The sequence below is a fragment of the Octopus sinensis genome, unplaced genomic scaffold (assembly GCF_006345805.1).
Source record: "Octopus sinensis unplaced genomic scaffold, ASM634580v1 Contig00898, whole genome shotgun sequence".
Classification (NCBI taxonomy): domain Eukaryota; kingdom Metazoa; phylum Mollusca; class Cephalopoda; order Octopoda; family Octopodidae; genus Octopus; species Octopus sinensis.
The window spans coordinates 1,245-18,828 of record NW_021824376.1 but is presented as its reverse complement, the minus strand read 5'-3'; the positions used below and the strand labels follow the sequence as shown (position 1 = coordinate 18,828).

General features: G+C 36.2%; 1 protein-coding gene across 1 annotated transcript; it reads right to left on the bottom strand.

Moving 5' to 3' along the window:
* Positions 1-1,133: 1,133 nt before the first annotated feature.
* LOC115226979 (nitric oxide synthase, inducible-like) lies at positions 1,134-17,148 on the bottom strand (the record flags this gene model as incomplete). The annotated part of the gene is made up of 3 exons (XM_029797933.2): positions 1,134-1,271; positions 14,768-14,942; positions 17,009-17,148. Coding segments are annotated over 3 exons (438 nt in total), but the record flags the coding sequence as incomplete, so codon positions are not given.
* Positions 17,149-17,584: the final 436 nt, after the last annotated feature.

The following is a 17,584-nucleotide window of genomic DNA, read 5'->3' as shown; positions in this document are numbered from 1 at the left end:
TTGATGTTGTTGTTGTTGTTGTTCTAGATGTTGATGTCCTTATTGCAGCCGTTAACGCTTTACTGTTGTTGTTGTTGTTGTTGTTGTTGGTGGTGGTGGTAGTTTTTGGAGGCAGTGTCGCGTTTCACTTTTGTTTTTATATCAATGACCGGAAGTTGTATTCCATTATCATTCAGGAAGTTGCATAAAATCATCGGATGTAAAATTGTGTTGAAGTGGCCGGAGGAGGAGGTCGGGTGAGTCTCGAAGAGTTGACTTTGTGTATTGCGAAATCACAAGAGACAAAAAGCTTTTAGCGTTCTCAAACAGGAAGTTGTATCTTACTAACAGACGACAAATTACAGATCAGAGCGGAAATTTAGAAGACAATAAGATGGCGAAAGATTTCAATCTGGCTTTAAAATAGTTTTATTGAACTATCAGCAGATAGTTCTGGCAAGTATATGGAGCCTCTGTGGTGTCTCAGGGGTGCTTACGTGATACTAATTAATCGGCAGGGGCTGTAGTACTTAGGTTGTTCGAAAGAAATAATAAAGGGTACAAGGTAGGACACGATTAACTTCAGGTTCCCGGATGGTGAGTGTTCATTTAGAATCTTGTCATAGTCTTCTCAAAATTCGAGAGGACTGTGATGATTTTCGCTTTTTCGTTTAGTATCTCTGGTGTATTTCTATGCTACCGCTGTCGTTCTAATGAAATGATAGGGTTTGTGGCATCCAGGGTCTCCGAGAAAAATATTACAGTATTGCCAGATAGAACAAGATGAATTTCTGGCTCCCGAGTTGGCGGGTGTTCTCTCAAAACTCAAGATGAATTTGATGTTTTTCTTTTTCGGTTTGGTACCTCTGTGATATCTCCGTGGTACTAATGCGATGTCAGGATCTGTGGTAACCAGGGAAATATTATAAGGTGGTACATCATTAACTTAGAAACCTAGTCATGAGGGTAGTCCTGCAAGAGTCCTGTGAAGTGTTTTTCTTTTTCTATTTTCTTTTTAGAGAAAACCCAGCCACGTATTTGCAGACCCAGGGCCCCAGACCAATGGCACCACTGTACTAGTAACGAGATGGTAGTTCTGTGGTACCTTTGTGGTACACTTAGTCGCAATGTAATAGATAGCGTGAAACATGTTAAAACGTAAATGGTAATCATAATGTAATCCATCTTACCTGGAAGCTATGGAGTATAGCCAAATTCGTTTCCACCAAAACACGATCTTTCCAAAGCGAAGAATCACGGTTAATGTCCAGATTCATTCGTTTTCCAATCACCTGCAAGTAAAGAGAGTAACCGGAAGTAACGTGTGTGCAAAGATAAAAAAATTACAGGAAGTAAAATGTAAAAATAAGGGCACACCGAGATCACTCGAAGTGATATGTAAAGAAAAAGTCACAGTAACTGGAAGGAGAAGGCTGGAAGGTCACGGATTACAGGAAGTAAAACGTTCAGCGGCATTTCGCCTTTACGTTCTGAGTTCAAATTTTTTCCGAGGTCGACTTTGCCTTTCATCCTTTCGGGGTCGATAAATTAAGTACCAGTGAAACACTGGGGTCGATGTGATCGATTTTCAGCCGGATTATGATTATTATTATTATTATTATTATTATTATTATTATTATTATTATTATTATTATTATTATTATTATTATTATATGAAAACTCACAGCTTATTTTGCTGGGTATGATGGAAAGTGTCAACTGTCCACAGCGTGCAGACAAAGGTGACACTTGTTTACTGGTCATGCTTTAATAAACAAGTGTCACCATAGTTTGCTGGCTGTGGACAGCTGACACTATTATTATTATTATTATTATTATTATTTTATTATTATTATTATTATTTTATTATTATTATCATTATTTTTATTATTATTATTATTATTATTATTATTGAGTGAGAGAGTAGTGCATGCCATCAAAGTGACACTGGGGTAAAGTATACGAAGACCAGTATACCCATCATGACTACCCGTCTGATAAGGGTACACCAGGCACATACATCAAAACAATATGTGCGCGACATGGTAATCTCATATCAAGATAAACAGTGCATGACCTTGCAGGTGGGGCCCAGTTAGAATTTTCTTCTGGTCGAGTGGCCCCATCCCGCTCAAAAGCTCCCTGAATAAGAGCTGTTTAAGTATGTTGAACGAAGCACCCACGTTTCCAACGGCGAATCATTCAAACCCCAAAGAATTCCTCTCAACACATGGCTATAATGCTCCCCTACTACTTCTGCTCGTGATCAGAGATGCACATATCATCAGCCACTAAGGGACATGCTCAACTGATTAAGGTCAAACAACTGACAAGCAAACCTGTGGTATTGAGCAGACTATTGACTGTAGCCCATCTTGTAGACGAAGACAAAACATGTACATGATAACTCTTCCAATCAGTTAAGATCAGAAGTTATGAAAGCCACTGCCTGGTACTACAACAGGGTATTTAATTATTATTATTATTAATTATATTATTATTATTATTATTATTATTACTATTATTTATATTATTATTATTATTATTATTATTATGATTATTTTATTATTATATTATTATTATGATTATTATTATATTATTACTCTTTTATTATTATTATTATTATTATTATTACATATTATTATTATTATTATATTATTATTATTATTATTATATTATTACTATTATTATTATTATTATTATATTTTATTATTATTATTATTATTATTATTATTATTATTATACTATTTATTATTATTATTATTATTATTATATTATTATTATTATTATATTATTATTATTATTATTATTATTATTATTATTGTCATTATTATTATTATTATTATTTTATTATTTTATTATATTATTATTATTTTTTATTATTATATTATTATTAGACAGCACTTTCACATTAATTCTAGAGGAAGTGATTAAGTTGATCACCAACATATGTAGGGCTTATTGATAGTCTGGTAATCTGGTATTAGCAGTGGTGGTGGTCATGGCGATGGTTTTTTTTTTTGGATGTTTATAGGAGTCGTGATATAGTGGCCTTCATGCGTTTACTAGCGTGCTGGTGTGTAGCCGTGGTGCAGTAATGGGTGTTCATCACGTGATGTGATTTAGTGTCTGTGTGTCGATAGCGTGACGTGGCAAGGTGTAATGTCGCTCGTATGTGACACACAGACACACAATGTAGTATGTGTGTGTATGTTGTTTTGAGTATAGTGTACGTGTGTGGGAGCGCGCTCATGTAATTGTATCTGTATGTGTGTGTAAGTATGTTTACATGTGTCAGTATGTGTGTGTGGTGTATGTGAGTATGATGTAGTTTATGTACTCTGTGTGTGCGCATGAAGTAAAGTGTATGTATATGGTGTACTGATTGTATGATGTAATGTGTGTGTATATGATGTAGTGTGGTGTGTGTATGTGTGATGAAGTGTGGAGTGTATGTGTGAGTGTGTATGATACAGCGTGACGTGAGGTGCGTGTATGACTAAGTGCATGTTTATATGATGTAGTGGTGTGTGTGCTTGTGTGTGTGTGTAAGATATAGTATGATATGTGCGGAGTGCATGTGAGTGGTATGTACGTGTGTGTGTGGGGGGGTCGCTAGTTTCACTTTCATTTCTGTCAACTTCACAACTGCCCGGCTTAAATCGTTCAAAGTATTCATCACGTAACGCGTTCAAAAGATATTTGAAGGTGGAATCGGTGGGAGGGGGTGGCGCAGGGTGGAAGAGGGTGTGTGTGTGTGTGTGTATGTGTGTGTGTGGTGTGTGTGTGTGTGTGTGTGTGTGTGCTTGTGGTGGATGGCAAGTGTGGGTGGTGGATACGGGTGTTGGAACTAGAAAGCCACTAACACGGGCGAAAGTAGTTAAATAACATATTTTCGGAAAGAACAATAGTAATAATAAACTGGAGTAGCAACAAATACAACAACAACAACATTAGCAACAGCGACAACAACAACAGCACCACCACCAACAACAACAACTGCACCCAAAATAGCAACAACAACGACAGAAATAGAAACAGCAATAATAAACAACAATAATGAAAACAATAGTACAAAATGGTACTACTACTACAACTACTACTACTACAACTACTACTACCACCACCACCACTACTACTACTTCTACTACTACTACAACTACTACAACTAATAATAATAATAATAATAATAATAATAACAATAATAATAATAATAATAATAATGATAATAATAATAATATATTAACTGTAACAACAAGAACAACAAGATTTTTATGAAATGTCTTTGCTTTGACAAGATCCTTGTATGATGGGGTTAGGGGTAAGGGTGTGGTGGTGGTAGTGGTGGTAGTGGCAGCGGCGGCTGCTTTGGCGGTGGGGGAGTGGGGGGAATGTAGAGGAGGTAGGGTGGTGAGAGAAGGGATGGTGCGGGTTAAGAGATAGGGAAGAGTTTTAGAGGTCCGAGAGTGAGAAGGAGGGGGAAGGGGAGGCGGAGGAGGGAGAGGGGAGGTGGTGTTGGTGGTGTGGAGGAGAGGGAAGAAGGAGGAGAGAAGGAGAAATAGTAGTAGAAAAAGAAGAGGTAGAAGAAGAAGAAGAAGTAGTAGTAGTAGTAGTAGTAGTAGTAGTTAGTAGTAGTAGTAGTAGTGATAGAAGAACAAGAAGAAGAAAAAGAACAAGAAGAAAGAGACGAAGAAGAAGAAGAAGAAGAACAACAACAACAACAAAGAGAGTAGTACAAGAATTAAAGAGAAAATAAGGTAAAGGTGTAAGAAAAAGAAAGAAGTTGAGTAAAAGAAGAAGAGAGAAAAATATGGGGGGAGGGGTAGGAAAATAATGAAAGAAAAAGATGGAAAAATAAATAAATAAAGCCAACAAAAATGTCGGAAGAGTAAATACGGGTTGTGAGTTAATAGAGAGAGGGGGAGGAGTAGGAGGAAGAATAGTAAGGGAATAGGTAGAGGGGAGTGACGAGGGGACAGTGGGGAGAAATAAAGGAAGAGAGGAAGAAGGATAAAGGGAGAGAGAGGGGTAGTGAGAGAGACATGGGAGGTGATTGTCAAAGAAAGCTATATATACGTGTGTGTGTATGTGTGTGTGTATAAGATAGTTAGATAGACAGACAGACAGAAATGATAGATAGATAGATAGATAGATAGATAGATAGATAGATAGACAAACAGAAAAACAGATAGATAGATAGATAGATAGATAGATAGATAGATAGACAGACAGACAAACAGAAAAGATAGATAGATAGAGTAGTAGATAAATAGATAGAGAGACAGAAAAGATATATATATATATATATATATATATATATATATATATATATATATATATATAGATAGAAGATAGATAGATAGATAGATAGATAATAGATAGATAGATAGATAGATAGATAAACAGAAAAGATAGATAGAGAGCCAGCTAGGCAGGGAGTCATGGCTAGGTAGACAGGCAGACAAGCAGGCAATCACATATAGGCAGACAGACAGGTTAATAGACAGACACACATATCGATAGATTGAAATAAATGCGGGAAGAAGCACTCAACACATGGTATAAAGTATAGTTCCCAAATTTAGCCGGTTAATACCCTTTGCACCACTACTTGGACTCACCGCAAATTCTCATTGCCTCAGGCGACGCATATTACAGACGAAATATTGTTCGCTTGAATAAGTAAATGAGGATTTATGGAAATTCCGAGCAGTGACACAAAAGGCATTAGCCGAAGAAATGTTCCTATACATACATACATACATACATACACACATACATACATACATACATACATACATACATACATACATACATACATACATACATAAATACATACATACATACATACATACATACACACATACATGCATACATACATAAATACATACATACATACATACATACATACATACATACATACATACATACATACTTACGTACATATACATGCATATACACAAACACATACATATATATGTATGTATGCACATACACACAGTCATACATACATAAAATTTATATGTATGTGTGTGTGTGTATATATATATATACTTACACATATTTGTGCTTATGTATAGGTATGTGTGTGTGTGTGTGTGTGTGTGTGTGTGTCAGTTTGTATGTGTATATATGTAAATATAACAAATATATCACTGTATATTCATATGGCTAGGAAGGGGAAAGGGAGAGGCAGAGAGGCAGGTGTGTGTGTGCATGTGTGTGTGTGTATGTGTGTGTGTGTGTGCGTGTCTGTTCTTAGAAAGAAAGAAGAGAAGGTAAGAGAGAGAGAGAGGCGGAGAAGAACAAATATACGGACAGGCAATTCGACCGATAGATAGGCTGACAGGTAGACAGGCAGGCAGTCAGGCAGACAGACGGAGACAGACAGACAGATAGATAGATAGATAGATAGATAGATAGATAGATAGATAGATAGATAGATAGACAGACAGGCAGACAGATAAATAGATAGATAGACAGACAGGCAGAAAGATAGATTGATAGACAGACAGATAGATATATAGATATATAGACAGACAAATAGGTAGAGGAAGAGATAGATTGATAGATAAATAGATTGACTGACAGATACACCGACGGAAGGGAAATAGAAAGTGCGTGCGTCTATGTGTGCATGTAGGTATGTATATGTGTACCAGTGTGGAGAGGTTGCATGGGTGAAGGATATGGAATTGTATAAAAGAGAGAGGGAGAAAAAAAAAGGCAAACGAAAGGGAAGAAAAGAAAATGGTAAAAAGCTACACTGTACACCCTCCCCCCCCACACACAAACACACACACACACAGACATACTCACTCACACAAGCACACAAAAAAATAACAAGGAAAAACAAAAACAAAATAAACAAAACTAAACAACATTAAAAAAAAAAAATTATGCGTTCCGTTTCCAGCTTTATTATACGGTGCTGAACAAGTTAGAAATAATTTCAAAGGAACTTCTTATGCCTTTCGGCGTTACTTTTATTTTATTTTATTATTATTATTATTATTATTATTATTATTATTATTATTATTATTATTATTATTGTTATTATTATCATTATCATTATTATTATTGTTGTGTTTCAATTCTTCTATTTTTCTTCTTTCTGTCGTTCTTTTGTTTTTTGTTTAAATTCTTTGTATTTTTATCTTTCTCTCCTATTATTCCTTCTGCAATTGTTTTTCGAGTTGCCAGACCTTATTATTATTATTATTATCATTATTATTATATTATCATTATTATTATTACTATTATTATTATTATTATTATTATTTTATTATTATATTATTATTATTATTTTATTATTATTATTATTATATTATTATTATTATTTATTATTATTATTATTATTATTATTATTATTATTTTATTATTATTATTATTATATTATTATTATATTATTACTATTATTGTTTTGTTACCTAAGAAAGTGAAGTGAGTATTAGCAGATCTTTTATACAATGGCTACTGTGCCAAACAGAATCTAGGGAAATAGGTAGTCTTTAGTCGTCAGTGTTACTGTTGTTGTTGTTGTTGTTGTTTCCAGATGCCACTTATCTTTATGTTCGAGGCCTCCTCTAGAGAGCAGCTCTGCCTTTCGTACGCTCTCCGCCATTACAATAAATTTATTATCATTATTATTATTATCATTATTATTATTATTATCATCATCATCATCATTATTATTATTATTATTATTATTATTATTATTATTATTATTATTATTATTATCATTGTTGTTGTTGTTGTTGTTAAGACGGTGATATGAGATGGTTGAATTGTTAGCACATCGGACAAGATGCATAACGGGGCGTATCGTCCGTCCATCGTTAGTTAACGTTCCGAGTTCAAATTCCGCTGAGGTTCACTTTTTCCTTTCATCCTTTCGGGGATCAAGGAAATAAGTAACCGTTGAACAAACACTGGGGTGCCAAACTTTGAAACCGTTATCATCATCATCATCATCACCAGCACCACCATTACCAGCACCACCACTGCCACTACTACTACTACTACTACTACTACTACTACTACTACTACTCTGCTGCTGCTGCTGCTGCTGCTACTACTACTACTACTACTCTACTACTACTACTACTCTACTACTACTACTACTGTTACGGTTACCTGTTACCGTAGTTGTTTTTAGAAGGCTATCAGTTTTAGATTAACCTTGCCAAAACCGAAAAAAGTATTTGCAGAAATGAAGACCAGACCAGAAAAATAACAAACAAAAAGAAACAGAAAGAAGAAAAACAACATGGCGGTGCTAGAACGCTAACAATTATTTTCTTTTTTTTTAATAATTTGTTTCACATGTTTGTGTGTTCGTTTGTTTGGTTGGTATCCTACCCCCTCCTTCTCTTTTTCCTCCCCGTTTCCTTGCAATAGGTCGGTTCCTGGTTAAAGTTCTCAGTGAAATGAGTCTGTCCGCAACGCGGTTTCGTTTCGCTTTAACCGACGCCATTTTCTTTCATTGTGTTGTTTTCGATAAACAATATTACGCATGGAGGTCATCTGATCTCATACATAAATAGCAGCCGAATCTCTCTTCTACGAAATTACTGTATTTGATGCTTTTTTTTACTCTTTTACTTGTTTCAGTCATTTGACTGCGGCCATGCTGAAGCACCGCCTTTAGTCGAGCATATCGACCCCAGGACTTACTCTTTGTAAGCCTAGTACTTATTCTATCGGTCTCTTTTTGCCGGACGGCTAAGTGACGGGGACGTAAACACACCACCATCGGTTGTCAAGTGATGTTGGGGGACAAACACAGACACACAAACATATACACTCACATACACATATATATATAAATACATATATAACGGGCTTCTTTCAGTTTCCGTCTACCAAATCCACTTACAAGGCCTTGCTTGACCGTAACCAATTGAGCATGTCCCTTAGCGGCCGACGATATGTGCATCTCTGATTAACCATGTTGAGAGGCTAATCCACCTCTGGAAACATGGGTGTTTCCATCAACATCCTTAAACGACACTCATTCAGGCAAAGACGGCCTCTTCAGAATTCGAATTCAAAACGTAAAGATCCGTAATAAATGCTGCTAAGCATTTTTTCCGATGTGCGAATGATTCTGCTAGCTCTTTGCTTTTACAAAATAGCCAACTAATAGACAACTACACACGCACACAAACACCCACAGACACACACATACACACACAGACACAGATACACACACACACACAAACACACACACATTCAATATCAGTTCTTCATACCATCGAAATTTTGCCCGTCATAAGCCTGATATTTCTAAGAGTGTTACTCAAAAAGTTCATAGCTTTTAAAGACAGTTGTAGTAAGGAAAAAAAGAAAATCAATAAATCACACATTGTTGGCTTTGTAACATGATATCTCGTGCAGAGAAAGAGGACAGGAGACGATGAATGTGGCACGTATCAAACAATCCCAGGATTCATTCATTACATCGTAAAAGAAACCACGTTTACAGGACAAAAGGACAAAGGAGAAAGGAGAAAAGAAAACAGATCTGTACTGAAATGACCGACACTGCGGGAGAAACACTAACAAATATTGCAGCTGTGTCAAACTGCGCAACTATATCATGATTAGCTTATTATATTTCAATGTGCAGTATGGATATCAAATATTAGGTTTTTGTTTTTCTTTTCTTCATCGTCTTAATGTCAACTATCAACATATAACAAAAGGTCTTAGAGGGAATGTACCTTTCTTTTCAGAGGATATGAGCTGTTCCGAGCAGGACAGATTTCTGGAACGTTCTCATGTTTGTTTTGATGTTTAGCTGTTCCACGAGGTATCAAAGGCTTTGGATTTTGATGGAGGGAATGGATTTAGCCTCGTGCTCCGATATAAACAACTTTCACTTCTGGTACCAGACAAACGTCCCCCGCCCACCCAGCACCCACTCTTTGATATTTCTATTTTTAAATCAGAATATTTCGAGATCGTTTCTACTTTCTTGTCTGCCATATTTTACCTCAAAGACCTCCAACGATTCTCACGAGGCTCTTTTCCATACTACTATTATTATTATTATTATTATTATTATTATTCTATGTTTGACTTTTGCTTTATATTTGTACAAGTTGGCTCCAAGTCTCACCCAGAGACCTCAAGAGACAACAGGGTTGGAAGTTCATGTTGTTGTTATGCCTAGTGTGCCATATATTTGGGGGGTGGGGATGTTGTACTAATGAATGTCTAAAAAAAAAAAAAAAAGTTTTTTTTTTTTTTTTTTAAACCGAAAATTATGGTTGTTTTAAACCTTGAGGTTACATAGAGAGTATTTTGCGTAGGATATTATATTATTATTATTATTATTATTATATATTATTATTATTATTATATTATTATATTATTATTATTATAATAATAATTATTATTATATTATTATTATTCAGTAGTTTTATTTTTATAGCGTGCTTTCACTTCACTACCGAGCGCAGCTCTGTGTGCCTTGGGTATGTGCTGTGATTTGTTGTGATGCTCTGATGGTTATTGTGGAAAGTGTTCTGCGTAGGATGTGTGCAGTGCCTAGTAGTGCATTTTCTGTATGTTATTGTGTTTGTAAGTCCTGGTGTTTTTGTATGTATTGTCTAATTATTTTTTTATCATGCTTATTATTATTATTATTCTATGTTTGACTTTTGCTTATATTTGTACAAGTTGGCTCCAAGTCTCACCCAGAGACCTCAAGAGACAACAGGGTTGGAAGTTCATGTTGTTGTTATGCCTAGTGTGCCATATATTTGGGGGGTGGGGATGTTGTACTAATGAATGTCTAAAAAAAAAAGTTTTTTTTTTTTTTTTTTTTTTTTTAAACCGAAAAATTTGTTGTTTAAACCTTGAGGTTACATAGAGAGTATTTTGCGTAGGATATGAGCAGTTCCCATGAGCACTATCTTTTGAACTTCTGCCATTTTTGGGTTTCCTGGTATCTGAGTTAGGTAGCTATCAGCCCCTTTTGCTATCATTCCCAGGGCACCTATGACAACAGGTATTGTTTTAGTCTTCAGCTTCCACATTTTGCTGATTTCTATTTCAAGATCTTTATATTTGCTCAGTTTTTGGTAGGTCCTGACAGATACGTTTATATCGATTGGGACAGTCATATCAATGAGGAGGCATGTTCTTTGTTTGAAGTCTTTCAATATGATGTCTGGCCTATTTGCATCTATCTTCCTGTCAGTTTGAATGGTGAAGTTCCAGAGGAGTGAGATGTGGTCATTTTCAAGCACTGGGGGTGGTTTGTGTTCCCACCAGTTTTTTTCATGGGGCAAATCCAGGTTTTACAGATTACCCAGTGAATATATTGTGCAGCTCTATTGCCTGTTGAGATACTCTGTAGGCGCTAGAAGACTGCACTTGGAGACCACATGGTCAATGGTTTCATTTTGTTGTGCATACACGACACGTTGGACTGCTTCTGATCTTTAATATGTTGGCCTGGTAGTTTCTTGTTGGTAGGCATTGATCTTGAGCTGCTATGATAAACCCCTCTGTTTCAGATTTTAAGCCAGAGGCCATTAGCCATTGATGGGTCAGGGCTTTGTCGATATCTGCATTATTCGCTCTCTTGGGTATTTGCCATAGAGAGGTTTTTCTTGCCATTTATTATTCAGAATATCTAAGGCCGCAGTTTTGGCACGGGTTTTCATGCGCCTAGCTTTTCTGTGCTTGTTTCTTGTATGTCTATCTCTAATTCCGAAATTGGTTGTATTCGGAATTCACTTAGATATTCCTTTGCCTGTTTTGTGACTGAGTATGATGCTTTCTTGTTTTCATGTTTTGAGACAAGTTTTAACATCCAGTCCTCAGAGTTTTTCAGGTAGGTGTCTAGGCCAATTGTAGCAATCTTCATTGTTATTGCCAGTTGCAAAGACCACGGCCTCCCTCTTTTCTTGGCAGATAGAGTCGTTCTGTATCTGCCTTAGGGTGGTGCATTCTATGCATTGTCAACAGTTTCCTTATTTTTCTGTCGAGCTGACATATTTCAGTAATTGACCAGTTAACAATATTGAAACTGTAAGTCACGACTGGTATAGCTAATGCATTGATTGCTTCGATCCTGTTTCTTGCATTCAGCTCTGTCTTGAGTATTGCTCTCACTCTTCGATAGCATTCTCTCCTGATCCTTTCCTTCATCTCTGAATGCCTTATTCCGTTCCCTTCAATTACCCCTAGGTACTTGTAGCTCTCCGCTGGGTCTAGTTCTTTTATGACATTCTGTTGGTCAAGGTTAACGTTAGATGTTTCTGTCATTTTTCCTTTGATAAAGGTAGCCTTTGCACATTTATCGAGGCCGAATTGCATTCTGATGTCGTCACTGAATTGTTTGACTATCGCTAGTAAGCCCTTGAGTTGTTGATCATTTTTTTGCAAAAAGCTTTAAATCATCCATGTAAACGAGATGATTTATATTTTTATCAAACATTTTATACCCGTACTGCGCGTCATTGAGCAGCTTTGAGAGAGGTATTAAGGATAAACAAAAGAGGAGTGGTGACAGTGAGTCACCCTGGAAAATGCCACACGAAATTTTTACATCACCAGCATTTAGGGATTCACTGTCACTGTTCAGAGTTAGTGTGGTTCTCCATGATCTCATACTTACAGTCAAGAAGTTTCGCAGAGTTGGTGCTATCTTATACATTTCAAGGCATTTCCTAATCCAGCTATGTGGTAGGCTATCAAAAGCCTTTTTATAGTCTATCCAGGCTATTGATAAGTTTTGTTGTCGTTTGTGACAATCTTCTAAGATCATCTTATTGATGAGTAGTTGGTCTTTACAGCCGTAGGATCCACGTTTATCCTTTCTGTTCATTAGGGAATATGCTGCTGTCTGTTAAAAAAACTATAGGTATATTCCGTCAGGACAGATGTTAGAGTTTTGTACATAGTTGTTAAGCAGGTTATGGGTCTATAGTTTTTTGGTTCATTTGTTTCTTCACTTTTTGGAAGCAGGAATGTAACCCATTAACTAGCCAAGGAGGCATCCTACTAGGGTGTTGCAGAACATCATTGTACAGTTCTGTTAGCAGTTCATGGCTCTCTGGGAAGGCATTCAGCCAGAAGTTAGGAATTTTATCCTTTCCTGGAGACTTCCATTTGCTTGACCTCCTGAGAGCAGATCTTATATCTTCTACCTTGACACCCTCCCACTTTTGCTCTTCTAAGGGGTCCAGTTCTGTAGATATTCTGTCAATCCAGGGGGCCTTTTCGTTGTATTATTAATTAAGGCGCGAGCTGGAAAAATCGTTAGAACTCCGGGCAAAAGGCTTAGCGGTATTTCGTCCATCTTCACGTTCTGAGTTCAAATTCCGCTGAGGTCGACTTTGTCTTTCATCCTTTCGGGGTCGATAAATTAAGTACCAGTTATGCACTGGTGTCGATATAATCGACTTAATCCGTTTGTCTGTCCTTGTTTGTCCCCTTTGTGTTTCGCCCCTTGTCGGTAGTAAAGAAATAGGCATTTTGTCTGCCGCTACGTTCTGAGTTCAAATTCCGCTGCGGTCGACTTTGTGTATGAATTTTTCATGTTTTCCTTTATCGTTCTTCATTACAATTTTTGAATCTATCTATCTATCTATCTATCTATCTATCTATCTTTGCAAACAAAGGCTTTTCTTCCCACGGATAAACCTTACTTGCTTTCCCCTTTACACCATACATCATGACACTGTGATACACGATCCCTATTGATCGTTTTTTTCCTCTTCCCCTTTTTTCCTCTTTTTTCTTCTTTTTTCATTTTTCTTTTCTTTTGTTCCTTTTCCCTTTTTTCTTTTTTTTCTTTTCCTTTTTTTTCTTTTTTCTTTTTTTTGGTTCTTTTTTCCCTTTTACGATCCCTTTTGATCGAAAACCTACGCCACCTTTTTTTTTCTCCCCCAAAAGAAAAGCTCTACCTTGTAACTTGTCCCGTCTGTGTGCAGCCCTGTGTGGCCAAAAAAGAAACTTATCTATCCATCTGGGCATGTATGTATGTATAGATGGATGGTTGCATACATGTATGCATGTATGTATGTATTTACACACACACACACACACACACACACACACACACACACACCATATATATATATATATATATAAAGTAAATAAATGATACAACGAAGTATCTATATTTACTGGAAAATGGCGAACGTAATAAATACGATGCTAATACGGGCTATTCTTTACTGGAAAGCAATACTCTAGTATTGCATTACTATTTTCATTGAAACTTCTTCACTGTTCTCGCTCTGTTAACGCTTTGGCGTTCAGACGAGTGTACTGGCATAGATGGCAACATTTGAAATGTTGTTGAGGTATATGCGGCTGATGAAGATAAATCAATTATACGATTGGCATTCGTATTTTGAAAAATCCGAAACCGGTACTGCATTATCCTTATCTAGGTTTTTCATTTTTCAGATGTTCTTCCTAGAGGTAAGACAATTTTTCATGTTTGTTACACACACGCATCTTTACTAGTACATACGCAGTGAAGCTTTACATTAGCGTCGTATTTATTACGTTCGCTATTTTCCAGTAAATATCGATACTTCGTTGTATCATTTATTTACTTTATGTATAATTTACCCTCACGGGCTATTCTTTACTGGAAAGCAATACTCTAGTATTGCATTACTATTTTCATGTTATATATATATATATATATGTGTGTGTGTGTGTGTGTGTGTGTGTGTGTGTGTGTGTGGTGTGTATACATTTATATATGTGCATCTTCTGTGACTTTTTGAAACAAGAGAAGAAACGAAGGACTCACCTTTGCTAAATTATATCGAGATTCATCACACAAGTTTCTGGAACCTATTTCTGTACCCATGTACCAACCGTTGAAGGGAGCTGCAGTGAATTCTAAGCCGCCGCAGTCGAACAATAAATTGGAAACTCCGGGAAAAGCAAACCATTTCAAGCCTAATTCTTCGAACCACTCAAAGCTGAATAATACAGAATGATAGAAATTAAAAGAATAGCGGAATGAAAAATTAAAAGAATAGCGGAATGAAAAATTAAAAGAATAGCGGAATGAAAAATGAGGATAAACAAAATGAAAAAAAAAAAAAATCCGATGAACAATAACGAAATCAGAAAATGTCGATGAAATAATCCGGTGACGAGGATAATCATCCGCCATGTTTGATATCGTAAGTGTACGAGAATATTAGACACAATTTCAGCAGCGCTTATTCAGGAAAAAAGTTTTATGTGCATTAAAGCATGTAATATTTAAAGCAATCTAACAGTATATTACAAAACTTTACAGAAATAGTTAATCTCTAGCAGAAAACATTACTGTATATAAAAAGTAATTTAGCAGAACTTCTGAACAGAAAGCAAGAAATCACGATTGTGAAAATACCCAACTTGATTATAATACTGAAATATGTTCTGATAATTCTTCTTACGGTACAAGTTAATAATTCTTTCTAACTATGGAGCGGGGAGAGTCGATGAAATCAATCTCAGTACTTGATTTGATTCGTACTTTATTCTATCGCCTCTGAAAGGGGGAAAAGGCAAAGCTGCCTTCGGGAGATTTATTTTGTACTCAAAATATAAAGAGTTTGGGGAACTGCTGCTGCGGAGTATTTTGTCCGATTTGGCAACTATTTCTGCCAGCTCACAAATTTGCTCTATAAATAATAATAATAATAATATAATAATAATAATAATAATAATAATAATAATAATAATAATAATAATAATAATATAATAATAATAATAATAATAATGGTAATAATAATGATGATGATGATGATGATGATGATAATAATGATGATGATGATGATGATGATGATGATGATAATAATGATGATAATGGTAATGATGATGATGATGATGATGATGATGATGATGATAATAATACTAATAATAATGATAATGGTAATAATGATGATGATGATGATGATGATGATGATGATGATGATGATGATGATGATATAATAATAATAATAATAATAGTAATAATAATAATAATAGTGATTTCATTTATTTGCCACAAGGGCGAAGGATGAGGGGGACAATACAGAGACAGACATAAAGTGTGGAGGTCTATATATGATAATGAAATGATAAAAACAAGTAAGTATACACAGTATACATCGAAAAAGAAGGAACATATACATGGCATATAAAGATTAAAAAAAAAGGCGAGGAAGATTATAGAAATATGGCCCTCCTGATACAGGAAAGCTTCTAGGGATAATCCAGGAGCCCCGTTGTCCGAGATTTCCATAAAACCCTAGGAGCAAATGTCCTCTCCAATTCCTTCTCTCTGACTTACAGGTCTACACTTAGAGAGGTACCATCCACTCTTGCCGTTTTCGCAACTTTCACTCACCTTTCAATAAACTCACTCGAGGACAGCACTTCGCCCTTCACTCTCAGATTCCTTTTCAAGTGAAACTTGAAGAAGTCAATGAGAGTTCTACCAAAGAGGAATGTATCGGCCCTCATGCCCTTCAGCCTTGTCCACCAAACAACCTCTTTCGCGACAGTCACCGGGCAAAAGAAAACTGCCTTGCCTACCTGACTGAAGGAGGGTGGCAGTGCGATCATCACTACAGACTCGGCCGACAGACGGATCCGTCCTCAAACGTGACAGCAGCAGTTCATCATAACCCCACAGGTCAGCAATGCCCGGACACTGAACAAGGACATGCATTACGGTTTCGTCCGTCCGACAGCACATCCGTGCTTGTAGAGTTTATCTCGAACCCGTTGATAGATAGATAGATAGACAGACAGACAAACTAACAGAAAGACAGAAAGACAGGCGGACAGGCGGACAGACAGACAGGCATATATATATATATATATATATATATATATATATATATATATATATATATATATAATATGGAGAGATAGATAGATAGATAGATTAGATAGATAGATAGATAGATAGATAGATAGATAGATAGATAGACAGACAAACAGACAGTGAAACGAAATGGTTAAGTGAAAGAGTTTGGTGTGTTGTGAGAGTGATGCCTATACTCACGTTGGGTGTTTTATCGCTATTTCCAGAACCAATTCCGGAGGTATATCATACCATTCTGGGTCTTGTCCATCAGCTTGTAAGACCAATGGTAAAATGTCGAACATTCCACCTTTGCCTTTCCAGCCAATCTTCTGACAAATCTACAACAGCAGTAACAACAACATCAATAACAGATACGGAAAGAAGTCAGACATTCCTATTGCAATACAATGCAAAATTAATTCATTTGGTTTTCTTACGAAAACTGTTTGTTTTTTTGCAATTAAGAATGTGCATGCTTAGAACTGAAACAATTTTAAGGAATAAAACGTATAAGTGAGTAATTGTGTGTGTGTATGTGGGCACGAGCGTGGACATGGCTCTGCGTGTTTGTGTACGTGTACGCGCGCGTGTATATATATATATAGAGAGAGAAAGAGAGGGGGAGTAGGAGAGGTAATGGTGTTAAGAAAACCCAAAGATGTCAGGCAGTGCTGTGTAAGTGCTATGGACAGACTATAGTTAAGCTCCAGGTTCAATGACTATAGGAATGAGGAGTCCAGCGTAGGTCATATATTAGCGTGCATATATATAAAA